Source organism: Ochotona curzoniae, unplaced genomic scaffold (assembly GCF_017591425.1).
Source record: "Ochotona curzoniae isolate NIBS_2020 unplaced genomic scaffold, NIBS_Ocur_1.0 contig_66, whole genome shotgun sequence".
Lineage (NCBI taxonomy): Eukaryota > Metazoa > Chordata > Mammalia > Lagomorpha > Ochotonidae > Ochotona > Ochotona curzoniae.
In genome coordinates this window covers 25,132,429-25,158,325 of record NW_024466512.1, presented here as the reverse complement: position 1 = coordinate 25,158,325, position 25,897 = coordinate 25,132,429, and the positions used below count along the sequence as shown (strand labels likewise).

The 25,897-nt window shown below is 36.3% G+C and overlaps 1 protein-coding gene across 5 annotated transcripts in view; it reads left to right on the top strand.

The window, feature by feature from the left end:
* Positions 1–25,897, top strand: part of LCOR (ligand dependent nuclear receptor corepressor) — a 90,629-nt gene that overhangs the window by 45,656 nt on the left and 19,076 nt on the right. For 4 of the 5 annotated variants that reach the window (XM_040992389.1, XM_040992388.1, XM_040992387.1 and 1 more), the window contains 3 exons: positions 7,387–7,519; positions 13,714–14,001; positions 16,601–16,694. In XM_040992389.1, coding sequence (XP_040848323.1) covers positions 13,764–14,001; positions 16,601–16,694 — 332 coding nt within the window. In that variant the 5' untranslated portion in view covers positions 7,387–7,519; positions 13,714–13,763. Of the gene's footprint in view, positions 1–7,386; positions 7,520–13,713; positions 14,002–16,600; positions 16,695–19,152; positions 24,942–25,897 lie in introns of those variants that run through there. The other variant, XM_040992390.1, reaches the window with a different exon arrangement.

Below are 25,897 nucleotides of genomic sequence, written 5' to 3'. Positions count from 1 at the left end.
ATGCAGAACCATCTTAAAGGCGTGCAGCAACTAAATATTTGTTTGAGCCACATCACCTACTTAGAAATAGACTTCCTCAGCACAATCTTACGGAGGCTCTGCTGAGACCCAGGGATAGACATTTTCTCAAATGTCAAACTTGCTTTGTGGATAAGTTTTTCCAGACAGGAGGGGTAAGCAGATTAGGGTTCCTTTTCTCTACTTAATCTTTACTCAGGTTCTACCTCAAGTCACTCCAGCCTTGAAGATACTAGAGCCCTATTGTTCTAGTTCCTGCTAATTCATAGGGCAGAGGTTCTGTGCCAAGAACAGTTAAGAAAGGTCATGGACCAGCAGTGTGTTCAGAGCACAGGTGTCACTCGGAGAAAGTAGGTCACTGTCCAGCACCTAGTTGGCAGTTCAGTGGCACAGTAGTTTTTCAAGGGGAAGAGCAGGCCTGCAAGGCATAGTAATCAGCTGTTCTGCCTATGGGGTCTCTGTGGAGCAGAGCTTAAGAAAGCTCATGCCCGAACTGGAAAAAAATGAAGACAACAGGTAGAGGGGTTTGTGAGTCTGTGATACCAGTAGTAATGAGTAAAATAGACAGTTAAATGGGGGCTGGGACCTTGGCTCAACTGGGTAATCTACAACCTCCAAGCTCTTGCATCCCATATGGACACCGGTTCATGTCCTGGCTGTTCCACCTCCCTTCCAGCTCTCTGCTTGTGGCCTGGGAAAGTGACAGAAGATAACCCAAAGCCTTTAGACCCTTTACTCAGGGAGCTCCTGGCTTCTGACTTTAGATCAGATGAGCCATTTATGGAGTGAACCAGTGGATGGAAGAGTTTCCTCTGTCTCTGCTTTCTGTAAATTCGCCTTTCCAATAAAACCAAATACATCTTTTTAAAAATTTAAAAAATATGTCTAAAAAGAACTTTCCTAGGATTAGAGCAAACCTAAAACACTGACAACATTTTGCCTAACTCACCCTGCCCTCTGCTGTCTATTAGATATGACTGTAGAGCAGTTTGTCCCAGAATGTAATGAAAAACAATCTAGAACAGTCAGCTAACAGTTGATGAAGGTTAAACAACTGGGTATGTGATGCCATTACTAACGGATAAGCCAGAAACATAAAAGCAGAGCAGAGAAACTGTAACAGCTGATTGTCACTGCCAGAGAAATAGACTTAATTAATTAATCCATGGTTTTAGAACACACTCTAATTTCTATAAGAGCTATTTCAATAGGAAGACATACTTATATATACAGCTATCAGCAGAGTCCCTAAATGTATGGAGTGGGATTGAGACAAATAGACAGTTGAACAGAAACAGACATGCCAATACCTGATTTCCAGTCATGAATCTGTTGTGGTGTAATCAGGCAGGTAATTAAGCTTAGTTGAGCTTTAAATTCGTGGAGGCCTGCAATGTAATGTTCCTTTAACTGTTGCCTTGAAACACCTAAGTTCCCAGGATACACCTTTTCTTTGGGACCGGGGTGCATGCTAAGAACTGACCTCATATGTTTATACTACCGGGAGGGGGAGGGACAACAGTTTTTCTGCCAAAGGCCATTGGATATTTTTAGCATCATTCACAGATCATAAGAAATCATGAACTAGAATTTAACCTTTAGGACCAGTGTTGAAGTGAAGCAAAGTAAGACACCTGTAACAGTAGCATTCCAAGTGAGTGCCAGTTCAACACTTGGCTGCTCCACTTGCAACCTATTCCCTACTAATGCTTCTGGGACCCTGACAATAATGTGGGACACCTGGATGAAGCTCCTGGCTCGGACCTACCCAAGCTCTGGCCTTTATAGCCATTTAGGGAAATGAACACAATACCTCTTTCTCTCATTCTCTCCATCCTTCTCTCCTTGTAACTCTGCCTTTTATATAAGTAAATAATACTTTTTAAAAATTAGCCAATTATCAGGCCTGGCACAGTGACCTAGCAGCTTAAGTCCTCGACTCTAATAAATTTAGTATTGAGCAGACCCAGGATGCCTGCCAGCTGTTAGCTGCTTTTCTACAAGCAGGGTGACCTTAGCCTAGGTACAGTGCAACCTAACCCATTGCCTACAGGTGGGATGTAATAGATTTTGAATTGTTTTCTTCACACACATATGCTGAATTCCTAACCACTGACACGTGTGGATGTGACCTTGCTGTCAAATTAAGACGGTAGCCTAGTGGCTAAAGTCCTAGCCTTGCATGCTCTGGGATCCCCTATGGACGTCAAGATCCCATGTGGGCATCAGTTCATATCCCAGCTGTTCCACTTTCCTTTCAGCTCCCTGCTCGTGGCCTAGGAAAGCAGTACAGGATGACTTGATGCCTTGGGACCCTGCAGCCACATGGGAGACCCAGAAGAAGCTCCTGGCTCTTGGCTTTGGATCAGCTCTGTTGCAGCCATTGTGACCACTTGGGGAGTGAAACAGCAGATGGGAGACTTTTGTTTCTCTTTCTTTCAGTTAAAAATAAATAAATCTTTTAAAAATGAGATCATACTAGATTGGGGTGGATCCAAAATCCATGTCTGTAATAGAGACATTGAGGGGAGAAACTACGTAGCGATGGAGGCATAGATTGTAGTTAAGCTGTCATAAACCAAGGAACTCCAAAGACTGTCAGCAGCTATTGGAAGCTAGGAAGTAATATGCTTGGACTCATTCCTAGAGCCTTCAAAAAGGGAATGCCTCCCCTTGACACCTTAATTTAGGACTTCTGGACTTCAGAGCTATGAAAGAATAAATTGACCACCAGTTGTGGTAATATGTAAAAGCAGTTAGGAAAATTATACAACATAAAACAAGAATTGAGAAACTTGCTTCAAAAAAAAACCTACAACCATGTATTTTCACTGGCTATTCCTATCATATATATAAAGAGGCATTAATACCAGCTTCTTGTCTGAGGAAAACTTTGTTCTAAGTAGTTTTTTTTTTTTTTTCCTCAAAAGGAAACAAGTTTATTTATTTTTTTTGTCCTTTCCTGATTTTTGGTATTTTAAAGTGTGTGACACTGCAGTCAGTAAAGAGAAAGTGGTTCAGAATACCCCAGTGAGATATGAAGGGCACCCAAGCCAGGAAAATACATCACAAGAAAACTATAGAACTTACAGTGAAAAAAATTCTAAATAAGACATTAGTAAAACTCCATCAACACATAAAGAGCAGTAAACACCACAACCATGTGGAATTTATCACAAATAAATTTAGCAAAGATGTATATGGTTTGGTAGACAGTAATTTACAAAATATCCTTGAAAACAATTAATAGTTGAAAGGCTTCCAGTGTTTGTTCATGGATTAGAAAACAATATTAAGATGATAACACTCCCAAATTGGTGTATGTTTTGTACATTCTTTGAAATCCCAGCTGCCATCTTTGTAGAAATTGACAAACGAATCCTAAAATTCCTGCAAAAATTCGAGGTACCTTGAGTGGTCAGAACAGTCATAAAAAACAACAAAGTAGAAGGATTTACTCCTGATTTCTAAAAACCACAAAACTGCCGTGATCAAGAGTGTGATCCTATATAAATCAGTGAAAAAATTGTCCAGAGTTAAAACTTGCTGGCTGGTGATTTTTTGACCTAAGTCCCAAAACAGCTGTATAGGGAAAAGAATCATCTTTTCAACAAAAAGTGCTGACACACTGGATTCCCTTCCATACACCACATACAGAAATCACCATTATCATAAGCTTATGCATAAAGTAAATCTAAGTAATAAGATTAATCCCTTAGAAAAGGAATTATTGAACTGAATGTCTGTGACCTTGAATTAGCCAAGTTACTTTAGATAATATTCCAAAAACGCAATTGACAAAAGATAAATCAGAATTCAAAAGAATGGGAGGGGGAGCACCTGGCGCAGTGGCGCAGTGGTTAAGGTCCTCACCTTGCACGCCCGGGATCCCATATGGGCGCCGGTTCTATCCCGGCAGCCCCACTTCCCTTCCAGCTCCCCGCCTGTGGCCCGGGAAAGCAGTCGAGGACAGCCCAAGGTTTTGGGCCCTGCACCCGCGTGGGAGACCCGGAAGAGGCTCCTGGCTTCTGATTGGCATAGCATCGGCCGTTGCGCTCACTTTGGGGAGTGGATCATCGGACGGAAGATCTTCTTCTCTGTCTCTCCTCTCTGTATATCCGCCTTTCCAATAAAAAAATAATAATAATAAAAAATAAATCTTAAAAAAAAAAAGAATGGGAGGGGGAGAGAGAAAAACTTGTATACTTATGTTGACAGTGCCATCAAGTGACATGGCAAGTACACTACCCAAAAGGAAGAATGTATTTGCAAGTTATATATCAAATAATGAGCTTGCATCAGAACATATAATGTCTTACAGATCGCCAAAAAAAAAGTTGATTTATGAAATGAGTAAATGACTTGACATCTCTTCAAGGAAAATCTTTAGCCAGCCCATAATCACTGAAAAGATGCTCAGTATTGTGAGTTATTAGGAAAATATATGTTTAGAAAAGAGTTCTTGCTTTCACCAGCTCACTTTGCAGGTGACTACAATGCTTTGGCTTGCTTTAGAGCAGCCTCCAAATAGGCCTCGAGCCTCTTGTGGGTGTCCCTCAGGGGTATAGGGTCCCTAGGGTTTAGAAAATCTTGTATTGCCCTTCTATGCTATAGGTAAAGAGCTGGATTGGAAATGGAGCAGCTGGGATACAAACTGGCGCATACCTAGAATGCCAGTAACACAGGGCAGAGGATTAGCCACCCTACTGACCCCAAAAATATACATTTAAATCATGAGATACCATTCTTAATTAACAGGATAGTAGTGATTAAAAAACTAGTAGCAACCTTCACACAATGCTATTGGGAGCATGGTGCAGCTACTTTGAAAATTAATTTAAACCCACTCAGAACATTAACATGTGACCCAGAAAGTCTGGTGTAGTAAGTATAAATCTAAGGGAAATGGAAATATGTCTAAATACAAAAACTTGTCTAGAAAAATTAATAGTATTTATTTCATAGTTCAAAAGTGGAAACAACCCAAATATTCATCAGGTGGTGAGTGGTCAGATAAAATGTAGTATGTTTATGTGGTGGAATGAAAAGGGAGGTAATAGATATACTACATTGTGGAACAATCTTGCAAACATTCAAGGAGAAAAAAGATATTCCCCAGAAAAAACACACAATTGCATTTACATGAAATATCAAAAATAAATTGTAGTGACAGTGTAGCACTCAGTGGTTGCCTAGGGGTGGGAACAAGTAGAGGAATAGGGATTTGAGTATTAATTTTCACAGAGTTTTCCTTTATTGGAAAAGCAAATTTATAGAGAGAAAGATTTTCTCTCTGCTGGTTCACTCCCCAAGTGGCCACAACTGCTGGAGCTGAGCCGATCCAAAACCAGGAGCTTCTTCCATGTCTCACGTGTGGGTGCAAAGATCCCAAGGTTTGGCACTGTTTTTTTTTTTTTTAAAGATATTATTATTTTTTTTATTGCAAAGTCAGATATATACAGAGAGGAGGAGAGACAGAGAGGAAGATCTTCCATCCAATGATTCACTCCCCAAGTGACCACAAAGGCTGGGGCTGCGCCAATCCAAAGCCAGGATCCAGGAACCTCCTCCAGGTCTCCCACATGGGTGCAGGTTCCCAAGGCTTTGGGCCATCTTCGACTGCTTTCCCAGGCCACAAGCAGGGAGCTGGATGGGAAGTGGAGCTGCTGGGACTAGAACCGGCACCCATATGGGATCCTGGTGTATTCAAGGCGAGGACTTTAGCTGCTATGCCACACTGCCGGGCCCGGCACTGTCCTTGATTGCTTTTTCAGTCCACAAGCAGGAAGCAAGATGGGAAGTGGAGCAGCTGGGACTTGAGTGAGCACCCGTATGGGATCCCAGCACATGCAAGGCTAGGATTTAACCACTGAGTCATCACGCTGAGCCCTAAAATGAAGTTGGATTGTTATGATATAGATTCACATTATTTATTATATATTTTTAGGTATTATTAGATATTAGGGGTAAAATTAGAAAGTCATGTAACACTAGGGTACTTCAAAAAGGAGTCAGAAGATTAGGTTTTCTTTGTGCAGAAAGTTTTCTGAAATCCCTGCAAAGGAAAAGTCTTTTAAAAAAAATTCATGGGATATATGTACTATGTGAAAACTATGCATGGCTTTAAAATGTTGTGTGCCAAACTGTACCATTCAGTTCTGTAACTCCATAAACCCAGTTTAATACAGTGCTAATTGAGTCACGAACGAGCCTATAATACCTGTTTACTGAATGCTAGGTTGGTCATTCTGAATTAATTATGATTAGAAGATGGCGTGACTACTCTTCAGTATAGGACCATAGAGTTAAGTGGTTTATGTTACTTGTCTGGATTTTTAAAAATGAGTAGACAAAGAAATGGCACCAAAGTTAATGTTGTTGAGGATCTTTTAATTCTTAAATTCATATCAAAATTACCTTATTTTATTTGAATCAGTTTTAAGAAATATTTTGATAGATTTTTAGCATATGAAAGAAAATGTTGGTGAATGTAACTAATTGTGGTTCTCATGGTTTTAAGATGACCTAAAATGTTTTGTTTAAAACTGTCAAGATGAATTATGTACCAAGCTTATTGTTTCTTACATTACATAGTTAAAGGTTCATTGCTTCAGTTTAAATATGCAAGTGAGTTTTATTTGTTTGCAGTGTATAATTAATGTCATCATACATCTGCAAAATGCTTAAGAAGTATTGCTAGCATAGTCATGAAATCAGAAAATGGTTATGAAAATCATTTATGAATCATACATTCCAGTTCCTCCATATAAATATAGGGACCCGGGCCATTAGCAGTAAGCTGATCAAAAATGGAACAGCCAGGACACAAAACTGGTGCTCATATGAGGTGCCTGCACTATTGGCCAAGTTTTAACTTACCATGCAATGATGCCAGCTACAATAGGTTTTCAAGTAAAATATTTTAAAGAATAAAATTAATTTATAAAGAACCAGAAATATTTGTGTTTTGTGTATAGAAAAAATAGATTTCATACTAAAAAATATCAAACAAAGAAAAATGAGATTTAAGGTTTAGAAATCTTTAAAGGAACATTCACTCTGAAGTGTTGAGATAATGTAGCAGAGCCAATGTCTTTGAATGCTCAAGGAAAATTTCCAGAGGTAATTAGTGTTCAATTTACATGTTAGTAATGAACGAAACTCATGATTGAAAAACAAGGATAAAATCTGCCTGAAGAATGTTTATATCATTTTGCTTCTCTGTGTTTGTGGTTATGTTTTTATCCAAAGTTAAAGTTTAAAGTATGTTAAGCTAATTTGTATTATTTACTGTTAACATTTGTCTTTAATTATGCATCTGTTTTTTGATATTAAATGGGGAAAGATTTTCACCAAATATTTTTGCAGGGACACTTAGTTGGTCTGGATGAACCAGTTTCGGGAGCTGGTCAAGAAGCTCTGCCTAAACAAGAGCAAGCAAAAATCATCCGATTCGAGAGACAAGCAGAAGAGTTCCTCAATGCAGTCTTTTATAGAAAAGGTTGGTTTCAGTGAAGAATGACATTTAGCATCTAATATTAATTCTCCTACATTTCACTCTCATAAAGTCATTCTTAAACATTTGTTCTTAATTGATTATTTGCTTTATATTTTTCTTTGTTTTTGGTGAGTTAAATTTGCAATAGGATGAAATGCCCTGAAATGATGGTGATGGGGAGTTTTACATAGTTCAAAAAATCAGGAAATTCTGAAAATTGTAAGGTCTTGGTACAATATTTTGTTAGGCAAATCTTCGCTTATAAATAGTATTGATTATTGAGAATCAGAAAACTAACTCTAGAATTTAAGTAATTCTGAAGTTTCATTGTACAGAAACTGTTATTAACTATAATTTAAAATAAATTTGTTAAACTTTCTCTTCTCTCATAGTTGGCCGTTTTCACTAGAATTTAAGATTTATTTATTTACTTTTGTTTTGGGAAAACACAGAGTTAGGAGTGGAAACCTAACGAGACAGGCACAGAGGAGAAGAGAGAGATGTGGGTCTTGAGAGAGATCGTCCATCTGCTGATTCACTCCCCAGATGGCCACATTGGCCACAGCTGGGCTCCTCCAGAGTCAGAACCAGCAGCTTCTTTTTTTTTTTTTTAAGATTTATTTATTTTTATTACAAGGACAGATATACATAGAGGAGGAGAGACAAAGAGGAAGATCTTCCATTTGATGATTCACTCCCCAAGTGATCACAACGGACGGTGTTGCGCCAATCCAGAGCCAGGATCCAGGAACCTCCTCCAGGTCTCCCACATGGGTGCAGGTTCCCAAGGCTTTGGGCCACCTTTGACTACTTTTCCAGGCCACAAGCAGGGAGCTGGATGGGAAGTGGAGCTGCTGGGACTAGAACCGGCACCCATATGGGATCCTGGTGTATTCAAGGCGAGGACTTGAGCTGCTAGGTCACACCTCCAAGCCCTAATTTAGAAATTCTTCATGGAGAGATTTGATTTTTTTGTCCCTGATTATAATTGCTACTTGAAACTTTTTTTTCTTTAAGATTTATTTTTATTGCAAAGGCAGATTCACAGAGACAAGGAAAGACAGAAAGATCTTCCGTCTGCTGGTTCACTACCCAAGTGACAGTCATGGTCAGAGCTGAGCTGATCCAAAGCCAGGATCCAGGAGCTTCTTTTGTGGGGTCTCAGTGCTTTGGGCCATCCTCTACTGCTTTCCCAGGCCACATACAAGGGCTGAATGTGAAGTGAAAACAGCTGGGTCTCCAACTGGCATCCCTATCCCTATGGGATCATGGTGCATTCAACACAAAGTTTTAGCTACTGCTTATGGCTCTGGTGTTGTTCCTGAAACTTTCTTTCATGATCACTATTTATTTACTTCCAAGAAATTCTTTTCTAAAATGAATCTGTAATTCTTAATCATACTTTTCCTCTTGTTTAAAAATGCAGGTGGACCAGAGTAGGTTCTGAAAAAATAATTTTTTACATAGTTGATAATTTGGATTATTTTTATGTAGTTTTCAAGAGACTTAGTGATAAAATATTTCTCTGTTTGTCTTCATTTATGCCACTCATTCCTCTGGAAATTTTCCAAATTATTTTGATGTATGGAGGGTGTGTTTTGATCTTGTACAGTGATTGAAACAATAATTACTGATTCTGATTGGCATAACATTTGCACTTCAACATGATTTGATCAGTGTTTTCAGATAGTGGCATATAGTAAAGTGCTCTATCAAATTGAAAGTATGTAAGGATTATTTTTTCTAATGGAACTTTTTCTTTGCATTTCTTTTTAGATTCCTATGCAAAACTAAATTTTAATACACCCCTATTTTTCTTTTAATACCCACTAGGACTCTGATTTAAATGTTCCAACTAAATTTGCCATCCTCATCTTACTGTTTTCAGAAAGTGTTTTGAATTCCAAATTTACCTTAAATGTAGACATTTTCCTAATTGTTTTATTAAAACATTTTACTTTTAAGGTATAAGCAACTGTTAGAGTTGTTCTCTGAATTTAAACAAAGGAACTATTTTCAGCTCCTTTTAGGACATATTCAGGGTCTTTGGTGTGGTATCATGTAATAAGCTTCATTATCTGAAAAGAGGAACTCCTTTCCCTAACTTCCACGGAGGAACAACTTTTCATCTGTGTACTATTTTGCTTTTTGTTAAACTAAAACTTGAGAAGTGGATCTTTAAGAAAGAAAGGTTTATTTCTGCTTGTGATTGGAAGTTACAGGATTAGGTAGCCCCATAGTCTGACATGTAATAGAGACTGGTTATGGCCGGTATGGGGAGAAAAATTCTATTCAATCCACTAAATAAGGTCAGTCATAAACAGATTCCTATAGAGGGATTCCATTGTCTTCTCTATTAGTGACATCCGTTTGTCATAGAGGAAAAACTTTTCTTAGAAGTTTTCTTGTTTAGAAATAAGACCTTTGAGGAAATAATTTTTAGAGAGTAGTTGTTGTTGTTGTTAAGATTTATTTATTTGAAGACAGGTGGTAGGGATCCTCCGTCTGTTCATTCACATTCAATGGCCACAACTATTGTACTGGCCAAATCCTGAAGACTGGGGCTCCATCGGAGCTTCCCACATGGAGCTGCTTTCTCACGTGTCTGTCAGAAGAAGAGCAGCTGGGACTTGAGGGGCCTGGCCAGGCACTTAGTGGCAGCTTAATCGGATGTGTTGCACAAGCTGTTCTATGGAAGTTTTTGTATTTGTTGGTGTACTGGAATGCAGTGCTCAGAAAACTGGCTGCTTTGAACTTGAAATTTCTCTCTTTCTTGCCTAGTGTGTTGATGTTTTCTATATTTTTATTCATCATGTTTGAAATATCTAAAAGATAGGGATCGGTACTCTGAAAGTAATATTCAGTGTTCTTGAATGTAACAAAGATTAGTCTAGGAGGAAACCTTTTGTGAGTGTAGGTTGATGTTATCCAAAATGCTTGGGACCAGAAATGTTTCAGATTTGGGAACTTTTCAGGTTTTTTGAATATTTTTAATATTTGTATTGTTTTTTTATTTTTGTTTGTTTTTTTTACCAGTTGGGCATCCCTAGTCCTAAATGAAGTCCTAAATGTTCCAAAATCCAAACCTTTGTGACAGCAAATTGGCACTCAGGAAAGTTAGGTTTTGGTTATTTGGATCAGTTTGGATTTCAGATCTTTGAGTAAGAACATTTAATATTAAGATGCTTGGATTTAGATCTTTCCACTAAGTGTTGCATATTACTTGTTTTAGATAAGAATATACAGATGCATCAGAAGTAGGCCTTCGTGTATACCTTCCACAGCTGTCATATTCATATTGTTTTTAACCTTGCTTTGTCACATGCCACAATACCAACTTCTGAAAGTCAGATTTGCTCTTAAAAATACTTACATGGCTGTGATTCAGCTTTGGCATGTTTTTCTGTAGTTGTATTTTGATTTGATTTGCCTTTTATTTGACTCAGTTGTGTTTCCCTAGGCATTTCCCTAGACATTGCCCAGAAATGTTGTATTTTTAAGTACATGTGTGTAGAAAACTTTGTAAAGATGTAGAAATTTAAATGAAGAGATACCTTTCATAAACCCCGCACATGTTCCATCTGACGATTGCATTAGTCCTTCAGGAAAGAGGCAGGCTATGCTTTAGGCATTTAAATCTTTTTTGTTTTTTTAGGTTTTTTTTTACATTTTATTATTATTGCTATCATTTTATGATACAGTTCCATATTCCCTTACCCCCTCCCCAATACCCCCCCTCCAGCTCCTCTATATCATTACTAACATATAGTTCTTCATACTCAGTCATATGTCCATCGTTGCGGGCATAGGCATTTAAATCTAAAAGATAATGCTTCCGATCTTTGACTCTCCATGCAGCTTCAAATGATATTTCTTAATGCTTGTTAAACACAGCAGTAAATCATAAATTATTTCATTTTCCCCAGATTGGAAGATCCTCTTTATATTAATATCACCTAACTTTTCAAGAGGAAAATAGTTCATTAATACATTAAAATTTGAAATTTTAAGATTTATTTAAGCTTTTTATTTGAAAGACAGATTTTACAGAGAAAAGGAGATAAAGATCCACTGGTTCACTCCCCCAAATGATTGCAGTGGCTATCCTGAGCTTATCCAAGGCCAGGAGCTTTTTTTGGGTTTCTCACATGAGTTGAGGGTCCCAAGGCCTTGAACCATCCATTGATGTGTAACCATACCATAAGCATGAAGCTGGATTGGAAGCAGAGGAGTATGGGGGGATTCCCACCTTGCAAGGCAGAAGATTAGCCTGTTAAGCCACCATTCTGCCCCAGTGGCTTTTGATTTTAGAAAACATGTATTTTATTTATTTGAAAGAGTGACAAAGACAGAAGCAGAGAACTCTTATTTAATTCTTCACTCTGCCAAATGTCTGAAATAGCCAAGTTATTGCCTTTTCAGGCTCCTTAGCATGAAGTCAGATTGGAAGTGAAACAGCCAACGCTCCATCATGGGAGGCAAGAGGCAGCTTAATGCACTGCTCAAATGGCCAACCTCTGAAAAGGGATGTTAACTAGACAGTTAAATGTCTGTGAATTGGAAAATACATTGGGAAGAAATATTTCAAAAGAGATTCTAAAAAATCTGTGGGTAGAGAAATGAAAAAAAATCATGACTAAAATGTTTGAAAAACATTCTGAGGAATCACTCCATAATTATAGGAACTGCAAAACCTTAAAATTTTTTTTTTATGAAATCATGTAGAATGCTTATAGTCTGTTTTATAGGGAGGAAAATGGAGTTATAATTGGTTCTTAGTAAGGCAAAAATGTTGACTCGGCAAGATTTTTTAAATTCCAAAGGATAAGACAAATACTGTGACTTTTTCTGGTGTTGACTGTGGTCCTTCATGGAAAAAATGATTTGTTTTAAGAGTCGTATGAGTCTCAGATGATATGTTTCAGGTTTTAGTAGTAGTGAGAGTCAGTTCTTCAGCCTTATAAATCAGCCTCTTGAGTTCCTTCCATGTTCCCGTTTACAAAAAGTCAAGGCAACAGGAATGCAGTAGAAAAGAGTGAGTTACAGGTGCAGCATTATAAGATCAGTGGCCTATCACTTACTATCTGTACAGATTTGTAGAGGCCATTTGCCCTTCAAAGCACAATGCTCATTTGCTTTTTAAGAAAAGTATTAGATGGTGATTGATTTGATTGACCCCAGGAATTTCTCACAGAAAAGTTAATGCATACTTTGCACCGATCGAGACTTAAGCAAAATCTCTGCTTTCAGAAGCTCCATTTCTGTGATGGACTTACAGTGTTCTGATAACAGGGATATTGTGATGATTGTCAGTTCTTCCCCATTTGACCTTCAGGATCTTCCCTGGTAGCCAGTTTTATTTATTGAGTTCATATGGTCTGTTTTAAACTTCACACTTGACTAGAAATTAACAACATGAATGTTATTTCATCACTACCCCAGCAGTTGTAATAATAGGCAGGATGTATTTAAAGAATTTATGGAAAATATGTAGTCTTAAGATTTTTGTTTTCAGTAAACAAACTAGCCCATGGGTTCTCAAGTTGTAATCTCTATCATCAGTAGCATATAGCAGGGTGTTAGAAATGTCAGTTCTTAAGACCCCCATCTGAGAATAATAGGTTTAAGTCTGCTTTTACAAGCTTCTTTCAAAGTAAATTTGATGATAATGATGTGTGAAAACTATTGCTGTAGCCTGTCATGGATCTTTAAATATCTCCTTCTATAACCTTGACATATCCTCAGGCTCTAGCAGGAAGGAAATTAAGCACTCATGTTGAACCCCATGTGGAACAACTTAGGCAGCAGTGGCTAAGGGAAAATCTAGGAGAGTGTGTAGGATCAATAGGTTTTGTCAAGGCAGTAATTATTTCCTAAGATAAGGGCTTTGAGATTTCTGCATCAGGTAAGTGATTCTTGCCCATAATCTTGACTTCTGTCATCCCTTTTTAAAATTCCATAAACCTGTGGGGAGGGGGATATGTTCAGAAATATTTTTTGTGAAAGTTTTATTTTTAAAAATCTGCAACTCAAAATTTTAGAGATTAAAAGTGTAAGTCAGAGGGTGAATACTATTTTCAGGATATTGTATTTGCAAAAAAAAATAAACTGGAATTTTATGTTTGCTTGAAAGCTGTATTTTTTTTTTTTTTTAGTACATTGTCCCACTTTAAAAGTAAATAAATCTCTGTTTACAGAAAGTCCCTGGGTCTCCGACCCCAATATTCCCCTAGTGGCCCGTGAGATCATGCAGCGAATGATCCAACAATTTGCTGCTGAATATACCTCAAAAAATAGCTCTACTCAGGACCCCAGCCAGCCCAATAGCACAAAGAACCAAAGCCTGCCGAAAGCATCTCCAGTCACCACCTCTCCCACGGCTGCAACTACTCAGAACCCTGTGCTCAGCAAACTTCTCATGGCTGACCAAGACTCACCTCTGGACCTTACTGTCAGAAAGTCTCAGTCAGAACCTAGCGAACAAGGTATGGTGGAACGTCAAGGTCTCCTCTATCCAATCAGAAAACTTTGATTTGGGGAGAAAAAAAATACTGATAAAAAGCGACCCAGCAGCAAGAATAAAATTTTAAATGTTGTAAATCTTAATTTATTCCTGACTGCAATAATGGAAAGGTAGAGATCTAGTGTTAAAACCTTACCCATTAGCTGTATAGTTATTATGGATCTACCACCAAGGAAAGTCAGGTGGTTATAGTTATTCCTCATCTTTATGTTATTTGATTTTAAGAGCATTTTTCACTTTTCAGAATATTGTCATGCCCTTTTTATAAAAGCTCCTTTAAAATAGTTTCTCCCCTTATCCTTCAATGTGTCTACCTGAGAAATAACACCTTTACCTGTTATATAGAAATGATAATCTGCAAATGAGTTCATGAGGAAAAAATATATATTTGCAGCTTTTTAGAAGAACCATTAAGGGATGTTTAATACTTTAAGTATTAACAATGTTTTTAATGTTTTATAAACACCAAAACAAAAATACAAATGTGCTGTATTAAGAGCTAGCCTTAAAATGTTTCCAAAAGGGATTTATTGATAAAGACCCACATTAAGTGAATAGGTTAGGAGTTACTGGTTTTGCTTAGCTTATACTTTTTGAATCAGTCTCTACGTGTTTATTATCTTAAATACATTACATAATCCTGTTACTGTGTGATCTCTTTTTACTTTTAATTTCATATAGATGAAGTGAGCGTTTCCGTTCAGCTATTGTTTGAATCGCGACAAATTAGAAATTAATAGTGTTTATACTAAGATTTTATTTTATTAGTGTTTATACTAAGATTTTTTTGAAATCCCAAAAATTACTTATTTTGGAAAGATTATAAGATGTATGAATTCACTGGAGATTAGTACATATTTATTTTGAAAGTAAATAATTTAAAGAACCTCCTTAAAGGATGATCTTTGCATTTTCTGTTTTTTTTTTTTTTTATGTTTAATGGAATACTCAGATGTTATTGCTTACTAAAAAAGTATTCTTTGAGTTGTTTTTCTTTGCTTTTTCCCCGTGTCCTGTAAGTTTTGACAAGTCTGTATGGGAGGCCTGCCAGTTTTTATGTTCACAGTAGTCAGTCGCTACCACATTTGCAGAGCTGTGACTTTTCTGTTTTATTGAAGATTGTATTCTTTAATTCTTCACTACAAAAAGATAGTTTCCATTAAAAAAAAACCTCTTTGTTGCGAATATTGCATCAAAAGTTTTAGGTTTGTAATAAAATGACATCGTAGAGGTATAAAATACTGATAATTAAAGTTAGTATATAGTGATAACATTCGGTTTAATTTAGCATGGCAGCAAACTCTTATCAAGAAAAGTTTGAAAAATACAATAGCATGTATGAAATAAAATTCTTATAACACTGTCTTAATTTTAGAGCTTCCAACTTAAATTGCAGTATTTTGAGACATAGACTTAAAATAAGTTGCTAATTTGATACAATTTCAAATTGATCTTGAAGTCATTAAATAACACTGCCTTCAGTTAGAAATATTTTTAAGCAATGCATTTGCTCAGTAGAGATCTAATAGATACTTGGTTCTAACGGCCCGAAACAAGGAGATTGTCCTCAGATACAAATAGATCTTATCCCAAGGTGATTTTTATTACTACTAGGTAGCAGCACTTTTCTGTTGGCAAACTGACAATCAGAAACATTGCGTAGTATCTTGCTTTGTTAATGTTGAGCAGAATGGCAGCTTTAAAAGTTGTTCAAGTTATGAAATTTCTTTTTTGGGGCGGGGAGGTAAGATTTCTTTTGTAGGTATGTCTATAAATGGGTAAAATGTTTTTGAGGAAAAGGAAAGGTTTCAAATGTTACAATAATATGAATTTGTGATTTGATCTAGCTTTCAGGTTACACTCCCAAACTCTCATTAGTGCCAGGATTGTTGCATTATTCTTTAAACATTGCCCTACAATTTGTAACACTTTTTTAATTGAAAAATTTCAGAAATTAAATTTAAAATATGCAAATTTCCAAATTTCCCCTTAGAGATTTAACTGAAGTCTTTTTTTTTTTTGTAAATATGTCCAAAAAACAATAAGGACATACTTCTTGCAAACTACTTTGTTTAGTGTATATACTGGTAATTTAATCTAAACATTTAGAGATTGTTTTATCTTAACGGTTTCACATCCAAGTTTAATGTACTTTGTGAGTCTAAGGTACAACTCAGAGTTCTTGAAAAACTTAGTTTTTTTGTTCGAATGATATTATGAGGCATTAAAAACACAATTTGATCCATATGTTTAGAACATAAAGTCTAAAATTCTTGGAAAAACTTTATGCCTGTTGTTTCTAATACTTCAGTCCTTTAATATCTCTGTAATATGTTTTACTTTTTCTGGTTACCTTATTAGTAAACCCCTTAAAAATATTAGATATAACATGCTTACTAAATTAATGTCATTTCAAGAGGGAAAATATTCTGGTTGTATTGAATTGAGTGATGTTATACTGCTGTATCTGCTGAGCCTGTTCCATTTTCACTTTTAACCTATTCAGTGTGCACTTGCGCCTAGTTTTTGACAACTTTAGGTGTGTGCTTGTGTCTCCACAGACGGTGTACTTGATCTGTCCACTAAAAAAAGTCCTTGTGCTGGGAGCACTTCCCTGAGCCATTCTGCTGGCTGCTCCACTACTCCAGGGAACGGGTAAGAGAAAGTACTTGTAGTCTTTCATTGTTATGTGGGCTATTCGTCAAAGATTGTTGCCAATCTGCTTTGTACATTTTAAACATCAACCATTCAGAATAACAGTCTTACAGGTGAGCTTTCCTTAAAATGATTTAATCAAGTAGAAATGTGATCTGTGCAATCTAGAATTGTTTAAATAGGTCAGTCTTTTTAATTTAGCATTTTAGTAAATAATATTATAGCAAGATTATGTCCTTGTATTTTTGTTGTTAAGTGTTTGGGAATGTGAAACCCAAGCTAAAAAACTCCAGAGTTTTGAAGCAAAGACAGTATTATTGAATGAAAATCAGGTTCCAGTGTTTATTTAACTACATGTCTAGTGGGACTTCTGTATGTATGTGCTCATTTTTGTTTGTTTTGATTTTGTTTGTTGATATGAACTGCAGTTTTAACTCTGTGTGGCAGTTCTGGAAAACATATTTCTTTGTCTCTTAGTCCAGAATTGGTTGTATATGTTGATGGATGACCATCTAAACATTATTACATGCTCAATTTTGGTAACTCTTAACCGACAATACTGAATTCTCTAGCCACTTAATTTTGAAGTATAAAAAGTATCTGTCTCTGTGTATGTAGTAAATACTTAGAAAAGTCAAGAGTTAAGGTATTTAAACACCACTGTGGAAAGCCATTTTCGTGAAATTGTGTTATAATCAACTTTACATATAAAAAACTAGTTTTATAGGTTGAAATTAGGTAATACTTTTATAACATCAACATGAGCAAGTTAATTGTATTTTAAAGGAATAAAAGTACACTAAATGGTTTTCTGTCACCAGTTTTATAATCAAAACCTTTATGAATGATTAACCTTTTCCAACTTAATTACCTTCAAACTCCAGGGTTTCTTTACTAGCTTCTAAAATTACCCTCTTTTCTCTAAAATTTCATCATATTTTTTCTCTTTTTCTTTACTCATTCTAAAAACTTAATGCATTTTTCGTAGTTTACTAATTTTTTTTATCTTAACCACTAGCACTAGTTTTCACTATGGTTTATACAAATGTAAGTCACATCACCCCGGATCTTTGGTTACTTTTATATATCAAACTTGAGTTGTAATTAGGAATAAATACATTTAGAAGAAACCAAATGCAGACTATATAAATGAATCTCTTACCTAAGATTCACCTTGAATTTGCCTGCCAGGTCTGTGTGTTGTGTTGTTACAGCTCTGTTTATCCACTCTGAAAGTAGTTTTTACCTGGGTTTGTTTTACAGAAGACAGGTGTAAAAGCAGTAGTATACTCCCATCTTTCAGTTAAACATTCCGTGTTTTCCTTATTGTATGGCTTACTGATAATGGCAATCACTGTAGAGTTTTGAAGAGCAAAGCTGATTTAATGTTTTGGCAAGGTCCTACTTTTTCACCTAGCTGATACAATCATTCTCCCTTGGGCATGCTTTGTTAGTCACCGATCTTAATATTGATAATCTTTCCCTACTATGAAAATTGAAACCTGGTATTGAACTTGGTGCAGGTTGTTGACATTTTAAAACATCATTTGAAAGCTGTTCACTTGAAATTTCAGGAGATGTTTGGTATTTCAAGAAGAAATTACCTTGAGTAGAACTTAAGGAACAAAATATTGGGGGAAATAAAGGGTAGTTTTTAAAAGCTTGAATTATTTCAAATAGAAAATCACAGTACTTATGTGCCTGCAACTCATAGTTTCTTTAAAATGAAGAAATATGGTAAGTTACAATACAGCGTGTCTTTGGTTCTTTTTCCCCCCACTCCCTTGGGGAGCTGGTTGACATATGTGTATTTTTTCCAAGAAAAATAAGAGGTGTTATTTGGAATTGTTTGATTTTTGATGAAGAATATCAACTTGTTTGTGGGAATGAATGAGCAGTCATCTGTGGGTTCCAGCAATGTAAATAGTTCCAGTTTTATAGCTAGCTGTAATGAACATTAAATATACTTTATTAAAATAAATCATTTGACTTACTCTTTTATTGCTGTACTTGTTTAGTGGTAACGTCACATTGGTAACACGATTCTGTGTAGATCTATGGAGACTGATGATTACTTTGTAATTAATAATTAAAGTGCTATTTTCAAACAGTTGCGCGAAACTTTTTCTCCGAAAATTTGTGAACCCAACCAGAGACCAGCCAACAGGTTTAATTTTTCTTTGCCCAAAAAGCTCCTGGGTTGTTGTTTTTTTTCCTTTTTCCTTTATTTTTTCCTTTTTTCCTTTTTTTTTTCTTTATTTTTTTCTTTTTCTTTTTGTGAACAAGTTTTAAAGCTTCCTGCTGAGACCATTTTTTTTTTAATTTTTAGAGAAAAATAAATAAAAAACACAAAGTGATGTTACCCAAGCAAGGCCTTCTAATAAAGGAGTGGTCCCCTCACCCACCCCTCCCTACCTGTGCAAGTCCTGCTCACATCAGTTTCCTTCCATCCAATTAGGCGACCTGGGAGACCCAGCCAGTACCGCCCAGACGGACTTCGCAGTGGTGATGGGGTACCTCCAAGAAGCTTACAGGATGCAACCAGGGAAGGTTTTGGACACTCCACATCACTCAAAGTTCCACTGGCTCGATCCCTGCAGATTAGTGAAGAACTACTGAGCAGAAACCAATTGTCCACAGCTGCCAGCCTTGGGCCATCTGGATTACAGAATCATGGACAACATTTAATATTATCCAGGGAAGCCTCTTGGGCAAAACCACATTATGAGTTCAACCTCAGTCGCATGAAGTTCAGGGGAAATGGTGCACTCGGCAACATCAGTGACCTTCCTTTTCTTGCAGAAAACTCTGCCTTTCCAAAAATGGCACTTCAAGCAAAACAAGATGGAAAAAAGGATGTGAGCCATTCATCTCCTGTAGACTTAAAGATACCACAAGTTCGAGGAATGGATCTTTCTTGGGAATCTCGCACTGGTGATCAGTACAGCTATAGCTCTTTGGTAATGGGTTCACAAACGGAGAGCGCGCTTAGTAAAAAATTAAGGGCTATTCTTCCAAAACAAAATAGAAAAAGCATGTTAGATGCTGGACCTGATTCTTGGGGCTCAGATGCTGAGCAGTCTACCTCTGGACAGCCATATCCCACATCGGATCAAGAAGGAGACCCTGGCTCCAAGCAGCCTCGGAAGAAAAGAGGGCGTTACAGACAGTACAACAGTGAGATACTGGAGGAAGCGATCTCAGTGGTTATGAGTGGAAAAATGAGTGTTTCCAAAGCTCAGAGTATTTATGGGATTCCCCACAGTACACTGGAGTACAAAGTAAAGGAGAGGCTGGGCACTTTGAAAAACCCTCCAAAGAAAAAGATGAAATTAATGAGGTCGGAGGGGCCAGATGTTTCTGTAAAGATTGAATTAGATCCCCAGGGAGAGGCAGCACAAAGTGCGAATGAATCAAAAAATGAGTAGGAATTCTGTAGAGTGCCAATTACTGTACAAACTGGGTGAGCACTACTGCATCGTTGTCCAGCTACCATTGCTTGCACCTAACTTCATTTACTGTGACACTTGTTTTTTTGCAGAATTTGCATTAACTTGTGTATGCAGAGATGAATGGTGCATTCTGAATGTTAGGTAATTTAAAATTTCTTGTGCAGTATGGCTCGGAATATTGTTTGGCCTTTTGCATGTTTCTCTACAAAAGAGAATTTAGTTACCTCACAGAGAACAGATACATGAAAGTGGACTCCTTGCCTATAGAGCCTGCATGTTTTTCTTTTTCTTTTTCTTTTTTTTTTTTTTTCTTTTTAAGTTATATTTGCCTTTATTTAAAAAAGAAGAAGAAGAGGGAAAAAGCCCCCTTTTAGAAACCGCCTTTGCCATACTGGGAGCTTTATCATTGGAAATTGGAAAGCCATCTTAAAAACTTCATTTTTTTTTTCTTCTACAATTCAGCTAATTGAAGGATTAAGCTAAAGAAAAAGCTAAGAAGAACAATGAGCCTTTGAATTTAAGAAATTTCGTTATTCAATGCTGATGAAAAATGTGGGTCATTTCTAATTATATTTTATAATTTTTTCTCACTACTAAATTCACTTAATAGATTAGTCTGTTTAGTGCTCACCCAGAGGGGAAGGAGTTGGAAAATGTGCACACACTACCTTCAAAAATGCTTCAGTTAATTACTTCAAACACTACCTTTGCTGTAATTTTATTTGGGATTTTCTAAGTGTAGAGATTGGTCTCACCAACAAGTGAGGATGTAGCCTTATCTCACGGAGGACGAGCTCCCTTCTTACTCAGGAGCAGTCAGGGTACAGTACATAAAACCGTGGAGGATGCCTCGTTTTTGCAAACTAAGTTTCTTTGTATTCGGTCCTTTTACAGAATTGGTCATGCTCTGTATTCTTGCAGCAACTACTTTGTTCTTCAGAATGTGTTAGGAATGGGAGAAATAGGGACAGAAATGCGTGTTAAAAAAAGTATGATACTACAAAAAATAATGCTTAGGTTTCTCATCTTCAGTCATCTTCCCAGCATCTGCATTAAAGAGGGATCTATGTTTATAATTACAGTAAAATAACACAAATCCAAATAACTTGATAAGATTTAGGCTGCATATCAATTTTAACAATAATTTGATTAGTAGTTATACTCAGTGGAATTTCTTTTTATAACTAATTGAAATACTGATACAAGGATGGGAGAGGTTATTTTTGGTTTTTTATTTAATTTTGGTTATTTGAAATTTTTTTTGGCATCCTACTTTTTCTGTTTTCTGTGGACTTTTTTAAAGCTGTGTGTGTGTGTGTGTGTGTGTGTGTGTGTGTGTGTGTGTGTGTGTGTGTGTTTCACACATTTCAGGACCTTTTAGATCATGTTTGAATAAGCACTCCTTAAAAACATTATGTTTTTTCTGAGATGGGCTTTTTAAATTACAATAATTAAGTTTGGAAAGCTTATTTTCTAGGGTTTTTATAACAATAACTGATAAGTAAAGCTCATAAGATATGATTCTGCATTGTAACCAGATTAGAACTGTTAATTGTGCAAAAACAAAATTCTTACCATGTACATTGTATACTCTTAATTTGCTGCGAAAGGTATTCAGGCCCACCTATGTGTTTAATCAAAAACAGACAAAAATCACTGGAAAATTGGTGTTACAGTAATTTCAGATCCAGAGCATAGATTAGATCAAGTTGATGATTTCAGATGGGCAATTAAATGTTTTCAGGAGAAGTAGGTCTAGATATTTCCAAGGCATAGATGCTTGCCTGGGAAACTTTTAAGCAGTTAATTAAGGATTAAGGATAGTTTGCCCTCAGCAACCTACATGTTCAAAGGTTAGGCACACCATTGCTGTCATTAAAATACATGCACTGCTCATTCTTGACATAGCCTGGGTATGGGTTCTTCTTTTGGTTATTTTGTGTAGAAGTTTAATAAGTGAGTTTCTGAGCCTGTTTCTTCTTAGCTTTCTAAGTCTCAGCAGAAAAAGCTACTTTAATTAAGTAGCAATACATGACTCTGCAGTATGTTCTAGCCTAGCTGGAAGTTGCAATAAAATTACGTTATGAAATGTAGGGTTTTCATCTGCAATTAAAGGAAGGTGTAGAATATTTGCTGAAAGCAAAAGACTAAGCTCATGAAGGAATTTCTCCTTTGTTCCACACTCAAGATTTTGTCAGCACGTAATTGATTACAACCATCATGTTTTTCTGCATGATATATTTGGGTTATTAGGTAGCCCAAAATTGCTGCGAAGAAATCTTTTGAGAAATTAATTTGTGCTTGCTTTGTCCCCTCTCAGAAACATATCATTAAAGGCCCATTTAAAAATCTGGCCCTAAAAGTTTAACTTGTAGTTTTACTGTTCAGAGAGGTTTAATACTATGTGGTAGTCTATACAAGTGATGTATGAGTTGAGTTATGTAAATTTTGTCATTGTAGTGTATCTGGAGTGAGCATTTTACTAACATAAATATTTTCTATGTGTGTTTCAGTGGATGACAATCGAGCAGCAGAAGAATGGTGTGCCTACCCTTTAATGCTGCAGTTTAAATAAGAGAACTTGTATTGTGTCATTTCAGATTGTAGGCTGAGAGTTGTAAATAGTAAAAATTTGAGTACTTATTATTTGTTTTGGTTAGAAAGTGAATTTAAAAAACAAACCAAACTCTAAACTCTCTCAGATTAAAAGTCCTGAGACCTGAAGATTGTAATATTCATGTCTGTGAAGCTTTTAAAACATTACACTTGAAATCAGTCATGACTTGATATTCAGGTAAATTTTCTTTTCCAGGAAGCTTTTAAATAAGCATTTTCTCCCCAAAGGTCTCTTTTGTCTTTTTTTGAGTGTAGATTATTTTAAAGCACTAATTGCATTACATTTGTAACTGCAATATAAAATAGCCATTGTTTTGTGAAGCATGGTTGAAATTAGATAGTGGTCCCTTTTAAAATTTCATGAGCCTCTCAAAAAAAAACTTAAAAAAAAAACAAAAAGCTGCTGAATATTTCAAAAGATATATATTTTACCTTATTGTAGGGTTGTAAAGTTAGTTTGTAATATTCAGGTGCACTTTTACTGTTAAATTTTGTGTTCAGAGTTCCATCATACTATGTACTTCTCAGAGGTGGCTCATCACGTGGCTGGTTGGCAGTCTTGGTGCCGCAGCAATCCCTTAATATTTTATTTCTCTCTTGATTTGCCACTGTTCTGTCTTGGCACTTTCAGTGTAGATATTCTAGTTTGGGGCCTTTCTCATATGTGTGTAATGAAGATTGGTCTATTCGCATGCTTAATTTCTGCCAATCAGAGTTTTGCATGGCCCGGACAGCAGTTGATCATTTTTATGGTATGCAAAAGTGTAGTTCACAACTGTCTTTGTCACAGAAGCCTGTTTTCATCCCATTTTCTAAATAGAAAATGGTAACATTACTCAAATATCATATTACCCAAACTCTAATACTAGGTAATTTGATTAAATTGTTGGATTTTAAATGAGAGCATTGATATTTTAGAGTAGATAAGATACAACACTGTGAAAGCAAAAACACTAGTTCTGTGGAAGGATGTGTAGTTGGTATTTTATCATTGGCTTTCTCATTTCTGAGCACGGTGTTCAGACTTGACACTAGTGCATTGGGTCACATTAATTTTTCAGAAGACTTACAGGTGACTCTGAATTAGGTTTGTGATGAGCTATACACTTCTTTCTGTTCCCCAAATACCATGAAGGACAAGGTCTCTCTTTCAGGAAAAATAATTTATATTTGTGTATAATACTTTTTAATATTAAGTTTGTTGTTATTCTGAAGTTTAGATGTTGCTTGATAAACCTTTGCTGCAGTGGATCATGAATATGAGTAAGGCTTTGTGTGATAATAGGGTTTCTTATATGAAGTTAATTACTGTTCAGTTCTGGTGAGCAAGCTCAACAAGTGGGAAGTATGTATTAGCTTTATTTGGTACACTTTTACTTTACAATATTGAAGTGCTTTTAGAACTCTGATTATCTTATATATAAACCATTACCTCAACCAATTGGCATTTTTATTTCCCAGCATTTTATAACATGAACTGCATGGGATCAGATAGGAAAACAATAAAAGGCACAATGAGATGTTGAGTTCCCAATTTTCTGGAGAGAACCTGTAAATTACACTAAAAATGACTACCTGTTAAGGCCCGTATTGTTAACTACCTTCTGTCATTAGGCAGTACATAGCAAACTGAGCTGCTAATGAGCTACATGTCCCCCTACCCCAAGTAAGCACATGGTGCCAGGCTTGGCTTCTAAGCTTGTGATTCATTTCATTGACTCATAGTAGTAAAACTTGAATTTGCTTGTCAGAAGCTAAAATTGTTTAGTTGCAGAAGATACATGGCAGGTTGATGTCATTTACTTTAACAGCTGTTATCCTTGTAGATTTCATTTTGAAACCACATGTTTTTGCTCTTATAATTTTCTTTAACCAAATGCCAGATACCATATTTATGTAGATAACTCTTGCTTATATTCTGGTTACTGTCATTGGTGATTGAATTGCTCCACTTAATGTTTTATAGGAAATACTGAAAGTTATAGACTAAATTTTGGCTTTTATGAGGTTATCAAAGATTGTTTTCCTTGTTACCTTTCCATCAGAATTAGGTCTCCATTAAACCATGATCAGGCCACTATTGTAAAAACTTGATGGCTTTGGCCAGATAGCCCATTTGGGGACTGTTAAACTACTTAGGGAGTGTTTTGTTGGTGGTGTTGTTGTTATTGTTGTTGTTTTGAATCTAATTGCTTTCGAAATCTGAAAAGCAGAAAAAAGTAATTGTAATACCAGGAATAGAGATCTCCACACTCTTGTTAGTTGATTTTGGATTAATTCTGTCCTTGAGACTTGAGGAAGGTTTGTGAGCATGCAGACTGAAGAGAAAATGGATGAAATCCTTCTGTATATGCTCTTTGATTCCCAAAATATACTCTGTCACCTTTCTAAAAAGTGGACACTAGTGCTGGAGCGAAATACTCGCTGTGTCCCCTAAGTGTTATGATGGAGATTAGGGGAAAGTGGTGGAAAGTAGAAGGGGAACATATGTGACTTTTCAGAAGACATTAAAAATTCTGCCCTATAATACTAAAAATGAATCAATATAGAATGTGGTAAAGTTGGGCCAGTTTCATTTGAATTGTTTGAAAGTGAGAATCAAGGCTAATTATTGTTGATTTGATAAACTATAGAGCAGTTTATGGGGGGAGGGTAATTTTAAGGTTTCCAATTCATTTAGAACTGTATCAGTAAAAGGTGGAAAGCAAGCACTTTTAGTTAATTATAGATTTATTGGATGTAGCAAATATTGTCATGAGACTTAATCTTCACTGTTTGAATGTGGAAATGAACTTTTTACTCCATCTTGAGCTGTCAGTGAACAGCTCAAGGTGATCTTTGATCTTTTCAACACTGGAAATGACCCTACACACGTACCAAAAAAAAAAAAAGGCAGTAGGATATATCTGAAGATCCATACCTCTTAAGCTTCTTAGGATTTGTCTTGGGGAAAAAATTTATGAACCTATAACCAGTATTAGTGCAGTCTTGGGTCCCTTGTTCTGCATAATTGCACCCTTTCTCAGGTATGTCCTGAAAACATAAATTTTAAAATAATCTCTTTAGAGATTAGATTCTCAGTGGATAGTGTGAAAGGAGCCGGGGTGGGGAGCGGGTTGGGGATAGTTGGACAGA